At 40.7% G+C, this 16436-nt stretch overlaps 1 protein-coding gene across 1 annotated transcript; it reads right to left on the bottom strand.

Annotated features, from left to right (window-relative positions):
• Window positions 1–2795: 2795 nt before the first annotated feature.
• LOC120033288 lies at window positions 2796–15588 on the bottom strand. Its single transcript, XM_038979562.1, has 14 exons — window positions 15507–15588; window positions 14830–14849; window positions 14452–14649; window positions 14083–14288; window positions 13809–13856; window positions 13589–13653; window positions 13174–13193; window positions 12795–12995; window positions 12420–12616; window positions 11996–12040; window positions 11847–11891; window positions 11698–11742; window positions 3039–3054; window positions 2796–2920 (listed from the first exon to the last, which is right to left on the bottom strand). Exons 2-14 carry the CDS (start codon window positions 14843–14845, stop codon window positions 2796–2798), a joined length of 1227 nt encoding a protein of 408 aa, XP_038835490.1. The 5' UTR covers window positions 14846–14849; window positions 15507–15588.
• Window positions 15589–16436: the final 848 nt, after the last annotated feature.

Below are 16436 nucleotides of genomic sequence, written 5' to 3'. Positions count from 1 at the left end.
TCACCAGACATGTCACCCATTGAGCATGTTTGGGATGCTCTGGATCGACGTGTAGAACAGCGTGTTCCAGTTCCCGAGAATATCCAGCAACTTCGCACAGCCATTGAAGAGGAGTGGGACAACATTCCACAGGCCACAATCAACAGCCTGATCAACTCTATGTGAAGGAGATGTGTTGAGCCTCATGAGGCAAATGGTGGTTACACCAGAGACTGACTGGTTTTATGATCCACGCCCCTAACTTTTTTAAGGTATCTTTGAACATTCATGTAAAATCCATAGATTAGGATTTAATGAATTTATTTCAATTGACTGATTTCCTTATATAAATTGTAACTCAGTAAAAATGTTGAAATGGTTGCATTGTTTATATTGTTTTTATTTTTGTTCAGTGTAGTAGTTGCTGATGTATAGTTACTTTTATAATTTGCAATGATTTGACATACCATGACTAAGTTTTGAATCCAAGCTTTAAAGCCACGATTTCTTGCCTGTAAAAAAAGGAGAGGAACAATGAGTAAATCAAATACAGAGATACTGTATTTAAAATGATGATTAATTGACATCATACCATGTCAAGCTTCTGCCTAATCTGTTTGACTGCTGCATCATTGTGAGGACAGTTCAGTAGTCCTCCCTGGCTCTCATGGAACAGACAGTCCACTGTGAGTATTACATCACTTCTGGTCACTAGTCTGCTGCTGTCAGGTACAGTGTAGTCTGGGTTGAAGGTGTGATGCAGTACTACCAGAATGACATCTTTACCAGCTGTCAAGAGAATAAGGGAATATGGCAAAATAAACCAATAAGCCTCTGAAATAAACTATTTAGTCATGTAATTTATAACATTGGCACATTGAGTAAATCTGGTGTGGAAAGAGAATATCTGGTATAGAAGGAAATAACATTGCTTGGGAAGTCATATTTGGGATAAGTTACTGTACTTTGAATCTGTGGCAGTGCTGCATCAATATCAGTCCCGGCGCGGGAGACGATGGGACAGAAAGCCATGATGACATCACTCTCCACTGGCGACTTCACTTCCGTAAAACATCTTGTGGTGTTGTTGAGTCGTCTCATAAACTGAATATGAGAATCCAAAGTATTGCCAGTCTCAACTGTGTAGTATTTCATCTCGTGTGCTACTTAGACAAGAAAGATAAATCAGAAAGGTCATTGATAAAAGTATTAATGTTGGTGTTAATTGGAACAATGTTCATAGGTCAGTCAACTATAATAGTATTTAGGTTTAACATTTTAATTTATAATGCACCCCTTCATCAAAATATTACATTATACAAAAGAGTCCTGTTGAAAATTACCTCTCCGTTCCAACGTGGATCTATAGAAAGTGAATGAACAGACAAAGGGGTTTATTAGTCTAGATAGATACATTCAGGATAGGGAAACATGTACAACAACCAGTGTGCAAACCATCTGTCTTATATATTTCTTAATTCCATTATTTTACTTTTAGATTGTCGTGAATTGTAAGATATTACTGCACTGTTGGAGTTAGGAACATAAGTATTTCGCTACACCCGCAATAAAATCTGCTAAATACATGTATGCAACCAATAACATTTGATTTGATCTTTCTCCATGGTGCGAACTGCATACATCAGCGTGAAGCTATTTCACATTCTAAACTTTCACTTTCACTCTCTAATCTTTCACAGTATCCAGCTCTAGAGTACTTTACCACCTCAGTCCTTCCACTGGACCACATGATTTCTTGGAATTAGAAAGTGAAAGTAATGTGTTATTGTAAATGTACTTACTGCCTCTGTTCTATTCTACATTCATAGAATTACTCATCTAAAAAACATTACATTCAATTCTGCACTACCAGTTTCCACTTAACCATGTGTACTGTTTAATTCCTGTTGTAGACATAATTTAATATTCTATCACAAAACCTTTCATGACACCTACCCAACTGTAAATGATAGTTATGGTGTTCATATTGAACATGAATTGTCAAATGAAATGAGGAAAATAGACTTACCCTGCAGCTATGGGATTATTTTCTGTTGACTGTATTGCAGTTGTGGCTTGAAGTGATTTGTTCTAAGAGCAAAGAGAAAGTGAAACTAAACAGCATGAGATAATAAGGGGAGGGGGCAATTTTTTCAGAAAGTCACAAATGCTGAGTTTACACAGGCAGCTGCATTCTGATTTTTCTTCCACTAATTGGTCTTTTGACCAATCACTACAGATCTTTTTACATCAGATCTTTTTACATCAGATCTTTTTCAGAGCTGATCTGATTGGTCAGAAGACCAAATTGGTGAAAACATTTTCACACCGGTTACACTCACCCCCATTTTGACCTCCTCCTTTTCCGCAGCAACCAGTGATCCTGGTCAACAGCATCAATGTTTAGTTTCCGTCCCTCACCTCGCCCCTACCTGGGATCGAACCAGGGACCCTCTGCACACATAGACAACAGCCACCCTCGAAGCATCGTTACCCATCGCTCCACAAAAGTTGTGGCCCTTGCAGAGCAAAGGGAACAACTACTTCAAGGTCTCAGAGCGAGTGACATCACCGATTGAAACGCTACTAGCGCGCACCCCGCTAACTAACTAGCCATTTCACACCGGTTACACGAGCCGGCTGGAGATCACGCTGCCCCCCATTCCCTCCAACCCGGAAGTGGATATGATGGAGGGCGGCCCCTACTCTAGACCAAGAAGGGCGGTGGTGCCACTGGCACCAGCCATGCCCTCGCTCAATAAATATGTGGAGGGTTCATGGGGGTCACCTTTGACGGCCAGAGAGCCGACAAAAGCTTACATCCCATTCACCAGAGTGGACGGCAGACAACCCCAGGGGATCCCCAGGCTCGAGGACACCATGGCTGCGTATCTCGTCCCGGGTACGAGCTCCTGACCGTCGCCCAGAAAACCAACTCTACCTACGACAAAGGACAGGCTCACAGCTCAGCTGGTAGAGAAGTCCTTTGCACTAGAGGTCCAGGCTGTAGCAGCAGCGACTAATATTGCCCTCCTGGCAGCCTATCTGTCCCTTCTTACCACGGGTAAGACTGAGCTGTCAGGAGAGGAGATATAAGAGGCGTCGAGAATTTCCGGCGCCATACTTCATCTCCTGCAGGCGCCGGCTGTGTGTGCGGGGAAGTCCATGGCCACTTCAGTGGTCGTGGAGTGACACCTCTGGCTGTCTTTGACGGCCATGAAGGAATCTGACAAAGATAAAGGATAGAGGAAGAGAGGAAGCAGCTATCTAGACACCTGCCATTGGCAGGAGGGTCTAGATCACTTCCCAGAGAGCCCCCCAGCTTCACCGTCTCTAGTAGACCTGGGTCTACAGCCAGACGGAGAGCCCGTTGAACCACAGCATCCGGCCTACCAAGGGTAACCCCCGCCCCCTCGGGTCCTTAGCTGAGCACACACATGAGGACGCTGTGAGTGGGAATGATAAGAGGGCAGCAAAGAAGACGCTCAAGATAAACCGCCATGCTATACCTCATAAAAACCCTACACCGCAGACTCCTAAGAGTAATGTGGCTCAGGGTTTAAAGAACAGCCTGTGTATACAACCCCATGTTGGGTCATGAACCTCTGTTTGGTTCAAGCCAAGATTCAGTATTCCTCATTGCTCTGCGCAATTTGATCGATTAAAAAGCAGACGTTTCTAGATAAAACAAAAAGGTAAGAGCAATCACTCACCTGTACATGACAGATGACATTTGCCAATCTCGTTCTCACTCTTGACCGACTAGTTGGCGACCCCTTCAGCGATGATCTGGAATATCTTGGGAAGATTTGCATTGTCTGGTCCGAGGACAATAGGATTGTTGCTGTTGGGAGGAAAATACATTATTAACAAAGAGAACAACATCTATACCATAGACATCAACTGCAACACTTGGGTCATGTTCATTAGGCGACACAATGTAAAATTTCTAAACGCTTAGCAACTGAAAGCTAAATAAAAAAAGTCCAGGTAGCCTCTCCTTGTTTGTCAGTTAACTACTGTTCAGAGCCTACTGAACACAACCCAAGTAAGTAATTTTAAAGTCTATCCCCCACCTTTCGATTAGCTAGATATTTAGGCTTGCCATAACGCTATCTAGCTAAGTTCAGGAGTAAACATGTGCTAAACAAGTCACATAATAAGTTGCATGGACTCACTGTGTGTCACGACTTCTGCCGAAGTCGTTGCCTCTCCTTGTTCGGGCGGTGTTCGGCGGTCGACGTCACCGGTCTTCTAGCCATCATCGATCCATTTTTCATTTTCCATTGCTTTTGTCTTGTCTTCCCACACACCTGTTTTCAATCCCATCCATTACCTCTTGTGTATTTAACCCTCTGTTTCCCCTCATGTCTTTGTCAGGGATTGTTTTATGTCAACTGTTGTTTATCGATGTATAGGTGTGCGACGGGTCCCCGTACCCATGTTGATTTTTACGTATGTACATTGTTCGTGTTTGGAGCATTGTTAAATGGACATTTATTAAAAGTCTCCATTACACTCAGTTTAACTCTCCTGCGCCTGACTTCCCTGCCACCTATACACACGGCTCTGACACTGTGAGCCATAATAGTGTTTAACATGATTTCTGAGATGACGCCCTCATCTCAGTACCCCACACATGCAAATAATTCTAAGGTGCCTCAGTCGAGCAGTGAATTTCAAACACAGATTCAACCACAAAGACCAGGGAGGTTTTTCAATGATTTGTAAAGAGCACCTATTGGAAAAAAATAGGAAAATAAGAAACATTGAATATCCCTTCGAGCATGATGAAGTTTGAATTACACTTTGGATGGCGTATCAATACACCTAGTCACTACAAAGATATAGGCATCCTTCCAAAGTCAGTTGCCGGAGAGGAAGGAAACCAAGAGGTCAATATTGACTAAAACAGTTACAGAGTTTAATGGCTGATATGGAAAAAACTGAGGATGGATCAACAACATTGTAGTTACTCCACAATACTAACCTAAATGAGAGTGAAAAGAAGGAAGCCTGTAAATAATGAAAATATTCCAAGACATGCATCCTGTTTGCAATAAGGCACTTGTCACGCGGGACTAGGTGAGCGAAAGAACCAGACGCAGAGAGAGAGCCGCTTGGGAAAAATATTCATTATTTTTACTTTTAACAACAAACTGAATAAGCCCGAACATCCAGGGCGCAGTGAAAACACTTGGCAAACACCCAACATACACACACGTAACAAAAACAATCCCGCACAAAACAAGGGCGGGTCAAACTCCTAATTATAGGGAAGCTCATAAAGAAACAAAAACAACAGGTGCAACTAATAAGACAAAACAAACAGACAAACGAAAAAGGGATCGGTGGCGGCTAGTAGGACGGTGACGACGACCGCCGAGCACCGCCCGAACAGGCAGGGGAGTCAACTTCGGCGGAAGTCGTGACAGCACTAAAGGAAAACTGCAAACATTGTGGCAAATAAATGAACTTTATATACTGACTAGTGTCATGTTTGGGGCAAATTCAGCACAAAACATCATAGAGTATCACTCTTCATATTTTCAGGCATTGTGGTGGCTGCATCATGTTATGGGCAGTGCTTGACTTGGGCAGGATCTCACCCGAGCTGAGTACCGGAACGTTAAAATGCTCTACTGCTTGAGCTCCTTTTCCTTTTATAGAATATAAGCGCAAAAGTATTGTGGAGCTCCTGAACCTAAATATAAACAGTACCGGCACCAAAAATGAGTACCAGAACCTGTTTCAGTCCAAGTCAATCACTGGTTATGGGTATGTATGCTGGTCATCGGCAAGGACCAGGGAGTCTTTTAGGATGAAAATAAACAATAGAACTAACCACAGGCAAAATCCTAGAGGAAAACCTGATTCAGTCTTCTTTCCAACAGGCACTGGGAGACAAATTCACCTTTCAGCAGGACAAAAACCTAAAACACATGGCCAAATATACAGTGGAGTTGCTTACCAAGACGACATTGAATGTTCCTGAGAGGCCGAGTTACAGTTTTGACTTGAATCTTCTTGATAATCTATGGCATTCAAATGTAGGTTTATTACCAACCAAAAGCGTCTGACACCACTGTGATCTCTATAGTGCTGTTGGCTGGTCTTCGTTGACTCTACGTAGGCTTTAACATTGGAATACTATGATCTATAAGGCCACTTTGTGAAAACACTATCGCTGTTCATCTTTAATGAGGACAGAAAATAAATACCAGTCATGGTTTCTGTCCTACTTCCTTTTAACGGTTCCTAAAATCAGAATGGATCATGGCAAAAGTATATTAGCTTCTCAGCTCCGTGGTCCTGGAATTCTCTCCAAATCAGCTTTAAACTCCTGGATCTTGTTTCCTTGGAGGAGTTTAAAAGTTTGGTTGACTCACATGTTACTGAGGAATGTGAATGTCATTAGGACTTGATGCAGTAGTACATAAACTCAGCAAAAAAAGAAACGTCCCTTTTTCAGGACCCTATCTTTCAAAGATAATTCATAAAAATCTAAATAACTTCACAGAGCTTCATTGTAAAGGGTTTAAACACTATTTCCCATGCTTGTTCAATGAACCATAAACAATTAATGAACATGCACCTGTGGAACGGTCATTAAGACACTAACAGCTTACAGACAGTAGGCAATTAAGGTCACAGTTATGAAAACTTAGGACAATAAAGAGGCCTTTCTACTGACTCCAAAAACACCAAAAGAAAGATGCCCAGGGTCCCTGCTCACCTGTGTGAACGTGCCTTAGGCATGCTGCAAGGAGGCATGAGGACTGCTGATGTGGCCAGGGCAATAAATTGCAGGTGTAACAACACCTGCACAGGATCGATACATCCGAACATCGCACCTGCGGGACAGGTACAGGATGGCAACAACAACTTCCCGAGTTACACCAGGAACGCACAATCCCTCCATCAGTGCTCAGACTGTCCGCAATAGGCTGAGGTTGGACTGAGGGCGTGTAGACCTGTTGTAAGGCAGGTCCTCACCAGACATCACCGGCAACAACGTCGCCTGTGGGCACAAACCCACCGTCACTGGACCAGACAGGACTGGCAAAAAGTTGCGGTTTTGTCTCACCAGGGGTGATGGTCGGATTCGCGTTCATCGTCGAAGGAATGAGCGTTACACTGAGGCCTGTACTCTGGAGCGGGATCGATTTGGAGGTGGAGGGTCCGTCATGGTCTGGGGAGGTGTGTCACAGCATCATCGGACTGAGCTTGTTGTCATTGCAGGCAATCTCAACGCTGTGCGTTACAGGGAAGACATCCTCCTCCCTCATGTGGTACCCTTCCTGCAGGCTCATCCTGACATGACCCTCCAGCATGACAATGCCACCAGCCCTACTGTTAGCAGATACTGACTGTTACTTTTGATTTTGATTCCCCCCCCCCCTTTGTTCAGGGACACATTATTCCATTTCTGTTAGTCACATGTCTGTGGAACTTGTTCAGTTTATGTCTCAGTTGTTGAATCTTGTTATGTTCATTCAAATATTTACACATAAACGCAGTTGACAGTGAGAGGACATTTATTTTTTTGTTTATATTTGAGTTTATAGTTTATATTTGAGTTTATATTTGACTTGGCTTTCCTCAATGACCGTATAGATGATTTGGCTTTGCTCAATGACTGTATATCTATGACTTGGCTTTGCTCAATGACTGTATATCTATGACTTGGCTTTGCTCAATGACTACCTACCAAAGGTTGCACTATGTCCATTACAATGGAGAAAAACACATCTCTTTTTGAAGATGCCCAATCTTCAGAGATAATTGAATGTGAAGTCAAAGATACTGGTTTCCATCTGTGGCAATGCATTTCCCTAAATGCTTATGACAAATCCAGCTCCAGAATAGCCTAGTCTTTTGAACACGGTGTAGTAAAAAAAAAAACGGCAACAACAGATAACATTAGCTAGCTAAAGTTAGCGTGCTAGCTAGGTAGCTACACTAACAGCTGCCAGTTACCTATTTGTTTATGTTTGTCCACTCCACATGGAATTCACCAGTCACCACATTTCTTCCCTCCCACAATTCATGAATATGTAGGCCTGTTAGTAGTCTGCGTCATTCTTTGGAAGTGGAACCTAAACAAGCATTTCCGCTATTAGGCAGGAATTACATCGAAATGAGGGCAGCATTGCTCTCTGGAGGGTCCTTTAATATAACGTAAAGTACAGGTAGAACAACGGCCAAAGTAAAGGAAACACCAACATAAAATGTCTTAATAGGGTGTTGGGACACCACAATCTGACAGAACAGCTTTAATGCACCTTTGATAGATTGTACAAGTGTCTGGAATCTTTTGGAGGAATATGACACCATTCTTTGGGAAGGAATTCCATGATTTGGTGTTTTGTTGATGGAAAACCCTGCTCAGGCGCCACTCCAGAATCTCCCATAAGTTTCCAAATGGGTTGAGCCTGGTGACTGAGACAGACACAAATACTCTTTAAACCCACCATAATCCTCTGAGACCTCTCTTTCAAAGCAGAATATATATCTGTATATAATGAGATGTTCTTGTCTCCGCCCTAACAATGGGAGTCGATGTCCTAAAGGTGAGAAGGCAGGAGGTCTGCTTAATAAACAGAAGGTAGTATTCCCACATGGACAGATTTTGATGGGATTGGACCCTTTCTCTTCACTTCTTCCTCTCTGATCAAAATCACTGAGATCTCTTCTTCTAGCCATGGTAGCCAAAATAATGGGCAACTGGACATTTCTACACATGACCCTAAGCATGATGTGATGTTAATTGCTTAATTAACTAAGAAACCACACCTGTGTGGAAGCACCTGTTTTCAATATGCTTTGTATCCATGTTTAACTCAGGTGTTTCCTTTATTTTGGGAGTTACGTGCACATAACAGTTCATACAAGACTATCCCTCAGTTGTTGGTGATCCTGTGTATCAGACATCTGTATGAAAGTACACTTCCTACTCAGGCTGGATAACATTTCAGAAAAACATTATGTTACTGCTGAACACTCTTGTTGAACAAGGAACTTCATTTCAAGGGCAATTCCTCCACATATTCATCATCACCAAACCAGTGGTGAAAACAGTGTTTCTATGATCTAGAAAGATAAGGCCCTAAAAATAGCTAGTCTGTGACATCACAGGGTAGGATTAAAAGTAAAAAACTGTGATTTTCAAAACCTGCAGTGAGTTTCTAGCCCAATGGAGTGTATTTTCTTGCTCCCTACGTCACAGCGAATCAGTGTTTGAAAATCAGTGTTTTTAAAATGTGCTTTATGATGTCATCAGGTCTAACTTTTTCACGTTATATTTTTGCATACAAAACGTACACATGCGCCGTTTTAACATACACTACATGACCAAAAGTATGTGGACAACAAACAACAGTACCGATCTCGACAAACCATTTCTGTATGGACCTCGCTTTGTGCACGGGGGCATTGTCATGCTGAAACAGAAAAGGGCCTTCCCCAAACTGTTGCCACAAAGTTGGAAGTACAGAATCGTCTAGAATGTCATTGTATGCTGTAGCGTTAAGATTTCCCTTCACTGGAACTAGGGGGCATAGCGCGACATATAAAAACAGCCCCAGACCATTATGCCTCGTCCACCAAAATTTACAGTTGGCACTATGCATTGGGGTAGGTAGCTTTCTCCTGGCACCCGCCAAACCCAGATTCGTCCGTCGGACTGCCAGATATGGAAGCGTGATTCATCACTCCAGAGAACGCCTTTCCACTACTCCAGAGTCCAATGGCAGCAAGCTTTACACCACTCCAGCCGACGCTTGGCATTGCGCATTGTGATCTTAGGCTTCTATGCGGCTGCTCGGTCATTGAAACCCATTTCATGAAGCACCAGACAAACAGTTATTGTGCTGATGTTGCTTCCAGAGGCAGTTTGAAATTCGGTAGTGAGTGTTGCAACCGAGGACAGAGGGATTTTTACCCGCTACGCGCTTCAGCACTTGGCAGTCCCATTCTGTGAGCTTGTGTGGCCTACCTCTTCAAGGCTGAGCCGTTGTTGCTCCTGGACGTTTCCACTTCACAATAACTGCACTTACAGTTGACCAGGGCAGCTCTAGCAGGGCAGACATTTTACAAATTGGCTTGTTGGAAAGGTGGCCTCCTATGATGGTGCCATGTTGAAAGTCAGTGAGCTCTTCAGTAAGGCCATTCTACTGCCAATGTTTTCCCATGGAGATTGCATGGCTGCGTGCTTGATTGTATACACCTGTCAGCAACGGGTGTGGCTGAAATAGCCGAATCCATTCACTTGAAGGGGTGTCCACATACTTTTGTATATATAGTGAATGTTGACACTAGTATTGTGTTTGTATTGTGCTAAAGATAATGAAAATTAGGTTGAAAAGCGGTGGAGTTGCCCTTTAAGGATTTTATAGAATAAGGTACTTCATTTAAGGCATATTTCACATGCATTCTGGGATGTTTTGTTCAAATGCATTTTCCCTCACCATGTGTAACTCTGTGTTGTTGTTTTTGTCGCATTGCTTTGATTTATCTTGACCAGGTCGCAGTTGTAAATGAGAACTTGTTCTCAACTGGCCTACCTGGTTAAATAAAGCTCAGTCTCAGTCATTAAACTATTGCAAAAAGTCAAGCCTTTGTATGCCTGTTACAAACTCCTCGAAAAGAGAAAGCCATCCGTATGGAGTTTGTGGTTAGCAAGTTTTTCTTGCGTCAAGAAATCCGGGTTACACCCCACTGTTTGCTACACTGGTGTCAGAAGTAGGATGCATGTGTAAACTAGCAGTGATGCTGTGATGCATCCCCTTCCACAGATCCTAATATCGGCCCAATTCTATGCATTACAACTGCAAGTGCTCTTAACATCAAAAGTAAAGACATTTTCTTAAGTAGGCCATGAAATTAAAGATGTAATCCATAAAAACAATTAGCATGTCTTCATTGTTGGTACAAAAGTGGAACTGCTTTAATCACTTCTGGAACGAGGTCTTGAAGAGGGACATGGATCTTGAAAAGATTAGAAAACATGAAACACAACATGTTAGTGGTCCTGATTTGACCTGTGACGGTTACTCTAATTACAATGACCACATGAATGACAACCTACTTTGAACCTACTGGAACCTAATTATTGTCCCAGAAGCGCCGCTTCACATATGAAAGCCATGTACAGAGGTAGCTGTAGACTGAAGACACTGCCCACTGGAAAGAGAATAATGACTTGTGTGAGATCCACATCAGTGCTGACTTTTGTTTAACAGCTCCATTATGACAGACAACATCCATACGTTTCACTTCTATTTTTCTTTTCTTTTTTTAAATGTCTCCCTGAAGAGGCACATGATTGATGATGTATAATTTCATCATTTGGCAAATATTTGACATAGCATTATATACTGTAGCAACTCAATAATTGAAAGGTGTCCCTAATGTTTGGTATACTAAGTCTATACAGATGTAGAATCTTAATTTGAGCCAGTTTACTACATCAGGAAAATAATCCTGCAGCAACAGGAAATGTGAATTGTTATGTGGATTATAGTTAATGGACATTTTTGTAGGGGTTGATATTCTTTGTTAGGGCAAATCAAGTCTGAAATTTCATAGTGGAAATTACAAACTTTAGAAGCCTTTTTAAAACGCAAATACACTACTAGTTTGCATTTCAGCAACAAAATAGTGATCAAATTAAGATCCTACATCTATAGTTTTATCATTTGCAATGATTTGACATACCATGACAATGTTTCGAATCCAAGCTAGAAAGCCACGACTTCTGGTCTGTAAAATAAAGGAGTGGAAAAATGGGTACATCAAATACAGAAATACTGTATTCAAAATGATGATGTATAGTTACTTTTATCATTTGCAATGATTTGACATACCATGACAATGTTTCGAATCCAAGCTAGAAAGCCACGACTTCTGGTCTGTAAAATAAAGGTGAGGGGAAATGAGTACATCAAATACAGAAATACTGTATTCAAAATGATGATGTATAGTTACTTTTATCATTTGCAATGATTTGACATACCATGACAATGTTTAGAATCCTAGCTAGAAAGCCACGACTTCTGGTCTGTAAAATAAAGGTGAGGAAAAATGAGTACATCAAATACAGAAATACTGTATTCAAAATGATGATGTATAGTTACTTTTATCATTTGCAATGATTTGACATACCATGAAAATGTTTAGAATCCAAGCTAGAAAGCCACAACTTCTGGTCTGTAAAATAAAGGTGAGGGAAAATGAATACATCAAATACAGAAATACTGTATTCAAAATGATGATGTATAGTTACTTTCATCATTTGCAATGATTTGACATACCATGACAATGTTTAGAATCCAAGCTAGAAAGCCACAACTTCTGGTCTGTAAAATAAAGGAGAGGAAAAATGAGTATATCAAATACAGAAATACTGCATTGAAAAGGATGATTCATTGACATCATACCATGTCAAACTTCTGCCTAATCTGTTTGACTGCTGCATCATTGTGAGGACACTTCAATAGTCCTCTCTGGCTCTCATGGAACAGACAGTCTACTGTGAGTATTACATGACTTCTGGTCACTAGTCTGCTGCTGTCAGGTACAGTGTAGTCTGGGTTGAAGGTGTGATGCAGCACTACCAGAATTACATCTTTACCAGCTGTCAAGAGAATGAGGGAATACGTCAAAATAAACCAGTAAAACTCTCAAATAAACAATTTAGTCATGTCATTCATGCCGTTGGTACATTGTGAGTAAATCTGGTGTGGAAAGAGAATATCTGGTATAGAAGGAAATAACATTGCTTGGGAAGTCATATTTGGGATGAGTTACTGTACTTGGAATCTGTTGCAGTGCTGCTTCAATATCAGTCCCGGCGCGGGAGACGATGGGACAGAAAGCCATGATGACATCACTCTCCACTGGCGACTTCACTTCCGTAAAACATCTTGTGGTGTTGTTGAGTCGTCTCATAAACTGAATATGAGAATCCAAAGTATTGCCAGTCTCAACTGTGTAGTACTTCATCTTGTGTGTCACTGATTTTAAGGTCAGAAAGGTCATTGATAGAAGTTAATGTTTTTGTTAATTGGCACAATGGATAGTTGGTTCATAGTTCAGTCAGCTATAATAGAATTGTAGGGTTAACCATTTACTTTATAATGCACCCCTTCATCAAAATATTAAATTAAATAAAAGAGTCCTGTTGAAAATTACCTCTCCGTTCCAACGTGGATCTATAGAAAGTGAATGAACAGACAAAGGGGTTTATTAGTCTAGATATATACATTCAGGATAGGAAACATGTACAACAACCAGTGTTCAATCCAAAGATTAAGGCAGAGACTATTTAATGACATAATAGAAACATCTTTAGTCAAGCAGCTGCAGGGGAGATCTATCTCTGATTTCACAGGGAAGAACTCAAAGAATAAATGGTTAGATGTTTCTTATATAGTGGGAGGTGATCATACAATCATATTGTTTACACAACAGTTCTTTATACAAGCAACAGTTCTGGAACACAATGGCCTTGTGTTAGGGTGCAGACATACCAGGAGTCTACTGTATGAAAGGCATAACATCACAGTCCAACACAGAACATATCCATTGAGAAGTTACAACAGCTCACCTCAAATTCTGCCACAACACCGTTACACAGCTCTGAATCACAACTAGAATGGCAAGATGTCTGGTCTGTTTGAAGAGAAAAAGAAGAAAGATCATACAGTACATCAAATACAGAGAGATGCTGTACTCAAAATGATGATTCATTGATACAAAACCCCAATCACAATCTGTGTGACAGCTATAGAGTTCAGTAACAAAGTCTTCATTGTGAATGTACTTACCAGACTGTTACCCTGCTCAGGGATTCTGATCTGTTCTTCAGCTCCAATCTATAGAAAACACTCATTACAAATACTCATATTTGACTCATACTACAACCATTGATTTTCTCTTACACTATCAGACCCTGTGTAATGAAATATTTTGGTTAACTATATGGTTTAGCATTTTGTGCTATTTAAAGTTATTGAACATGGTTGTAACCACACAGCAGAGGCTGTTGCAGGGAGAATGGGGAGAGTGGTCCTCCCTGAACCTTGAATTAGGGTTAGCTACCTTTGACTGTATGTTCAGTCTCTTCAGAACCCTGCTGACTGCTGCATCATTGCGAGGACAGTTCAGGAGTCCTCCCTGGCTCTCATGGAACAGACAGTCCACTGTGAGTATTACATCACTTCTGGTCACTAGTCTGCTGCTGTCAGGTACAGTGGAGTCTGGGTTGAAGGTGTGATGCAGCACTACCAGAAGGACATCTTTACCAGCTGTCAAGAGAATGAGGGAATATGTCAAAATAAACCAATAAAACTCTCTAATAAACTATTTATGCCGTTGGTACATTTTGAGTAAATCTGGTGTGGAAAGAGAATATCTGGGAGAAGGAAATAACATTGCTTGGGACGTCATATTTGGGATGAGTTACTGTACTTTGAATCTGTTGCAGTGCTGCTTCAATATCAGTCCCGGCGCGGGAGACGATGGGACAGAAAGCCATGATGACATCACTCTCCACTGGCGACTTCACTTCCGTAAAACATCTTGTGGTGTTGTTGAGTCGTCTCATAAACTGAATATGAGAATCCAAAGTATTGCCAGTCTCAACTGTGTAGTATTTCATCTCGTGTGCTACTTAGACAAGAAAGATAAATCAAAAAGGTCATTGATAAAAGTATTAATGGTGGTGTTAATTGGAACAATGTTCATAGTTCAGACAGCTATAATAGTATTTAGGTTTAACATTTTAATTTATAATGCACCCCTTCATCAAAATATTACATTATACAAAAGAGTCCTGTTGAAAATTACCTCTCCGTTCCAACATGGATCTATAGAAAGTGAATGAACAGACAAAGGAGTTTATTAGTCTAGATAGATACATTCAGGATAGGGAAACATGTACAACAACCAGTGTGCAAACCATATATCTTATATATTTCTTAATTCCATTATTTTACTTTTAGATTGTCGTGAATTGTAAGATATTACTGCACTGTTGGAGTTAAGAACATAAGTATTTCGCTACACCCGCAATAAAATCTATGTATGCAACCAATAAAATTTGATTTGATCTTTCTCCATGGTGCGAACTGCATACATCAGCGTGAAGCTATTTCACATTCTAAACTTTCACTTTCACTCTCTAATCTTTCACAATATCCAGCTCTAGAGTACTTTACCACCTCAGTCCTTCCACTGGACCACATGATTTATTGGAATTAGAAAGTGAAAGTAATGTGTTATTGTAAATGTACTTACTGCCTCTGTTCTATTCTACATTCATAGAATTACTCATCTAAAAAACATTCCATTAAATTCTGCACTACCAGTTTCCACTTAACCATCTGTACTGTTTAATTCCTGTTGTAGACATAGAATACTAAATGATCACAAAACCTTTCATGACACCCACCCAACTGTAAATTATAGTTATGGTGTTCATATTGAACATGAATTGTCAAATGAAATGAGGAAAATAGACTTACCCTGCAGCTATGGGATTATTTTCTGTTGACTGTATTGCAGTTGTGGTTTGAAGTGATCTGTTCTAAGAGCAAGAGAAAGTGAAACTAAACAGCATGAGATATTAAGGGGAGGGGCAATTTTTTCAGAAAGTCACAAATGCTGAGTTTACACAGGCAGCTGCATTCTGATTTTTCTTTCACTAATTGGTCTTTTGACCAATCACATCAAATCTTTTTCAGAGCTGATCTGATTGGTCAGAAGACCAATTGGTGAAAAGAAGTTCAGAATTGGCTGCCTGTGTGAACGCAACCATCTAGGCAATCTATAGTGCAAACAACAAAGTGCGCACCACTGATTTGGTAAACAGCTGAGGGGTGGGGCTGGAAAAATGTAACCACACTCACATTTATAGACAGAGCTATGGATGCACCACCATCCATGATATAGAAATGATAGTTTTAGCCATGGTTTGAGGCTATATAGTGTTTGTTTACAATTACACATTTAAAAACAATGGAATAAAACAAGTTTATATTTCGGGTTCTGATGGGGTTGACAGTTGAAGTAATCTCATAGTGCAATTAGAATTTATAGTCTTTAAGAATCAATGGGTGTATATATAATTAATTAAAAAGTCCAAAAATGTATGTAGCAATAGCAGATTGCCACTTTAATAAGGTGCATAACAGTAGTTAGACCAAGCACGATTTCAATTTGTTTGCTTGCCTCAATTACTTAAAAATCTGTCCTCTCGTCCCCTTCACCTGCACTGATTGGAAAAACTTGACAGCTGAAACAACATGGTGGAAGCTCATCTTTAGTCTATTGACTTATGTATCCTACACATTGACTCGGTACTGGCAGTGGTGGGAAAAGTACCCAATTGTCATACTTGAGTGAAAGTAAAGATAGAAAATGACTTAAGTAAATTTAAAATTCTCCCATTTAAA

This window comes from Salvelinus namaycush, chromosome 40, assembly GCF_016432855.1.
Source record: "Salvelinus namaycush isolate Seneca chromosome 40, SaNama_1.0, whole genome shotgun sequence".
NCBI classification, from domain to species: domain Eukaryota; kingdom Metazoa; phylum Chordata; class Actinopteri; order Salmoniformes; family Salmonidae; genus Salvelinus; species Salvelinus namaycush.
The sequence above is the reverse complement of the archived record's forward strand: the minus strand, read 5'-3'. Positions and strand labels throughout refer to the sequence as shown.

Bases quoted from the DNA above. Each gene is read 5' to 3' on its own strand.
- LOC120033288 (XM_038979562.1), bottom strand. The intron at 13,194-13,588 runs GTGAGCTGTTGT...CACTTTCTATAG, and splicing joins GTGTTGTGGCAGAATTTGAG to ATCCACGTTGGAACGGAGAG. The intron at 11,743-11,846 runs GTATGTCAAATC...TTTATTTTACAG, and splicing joins GGATTCGAAACATTGTCATG to ACCAGAAGTCGTGGCTTTCT.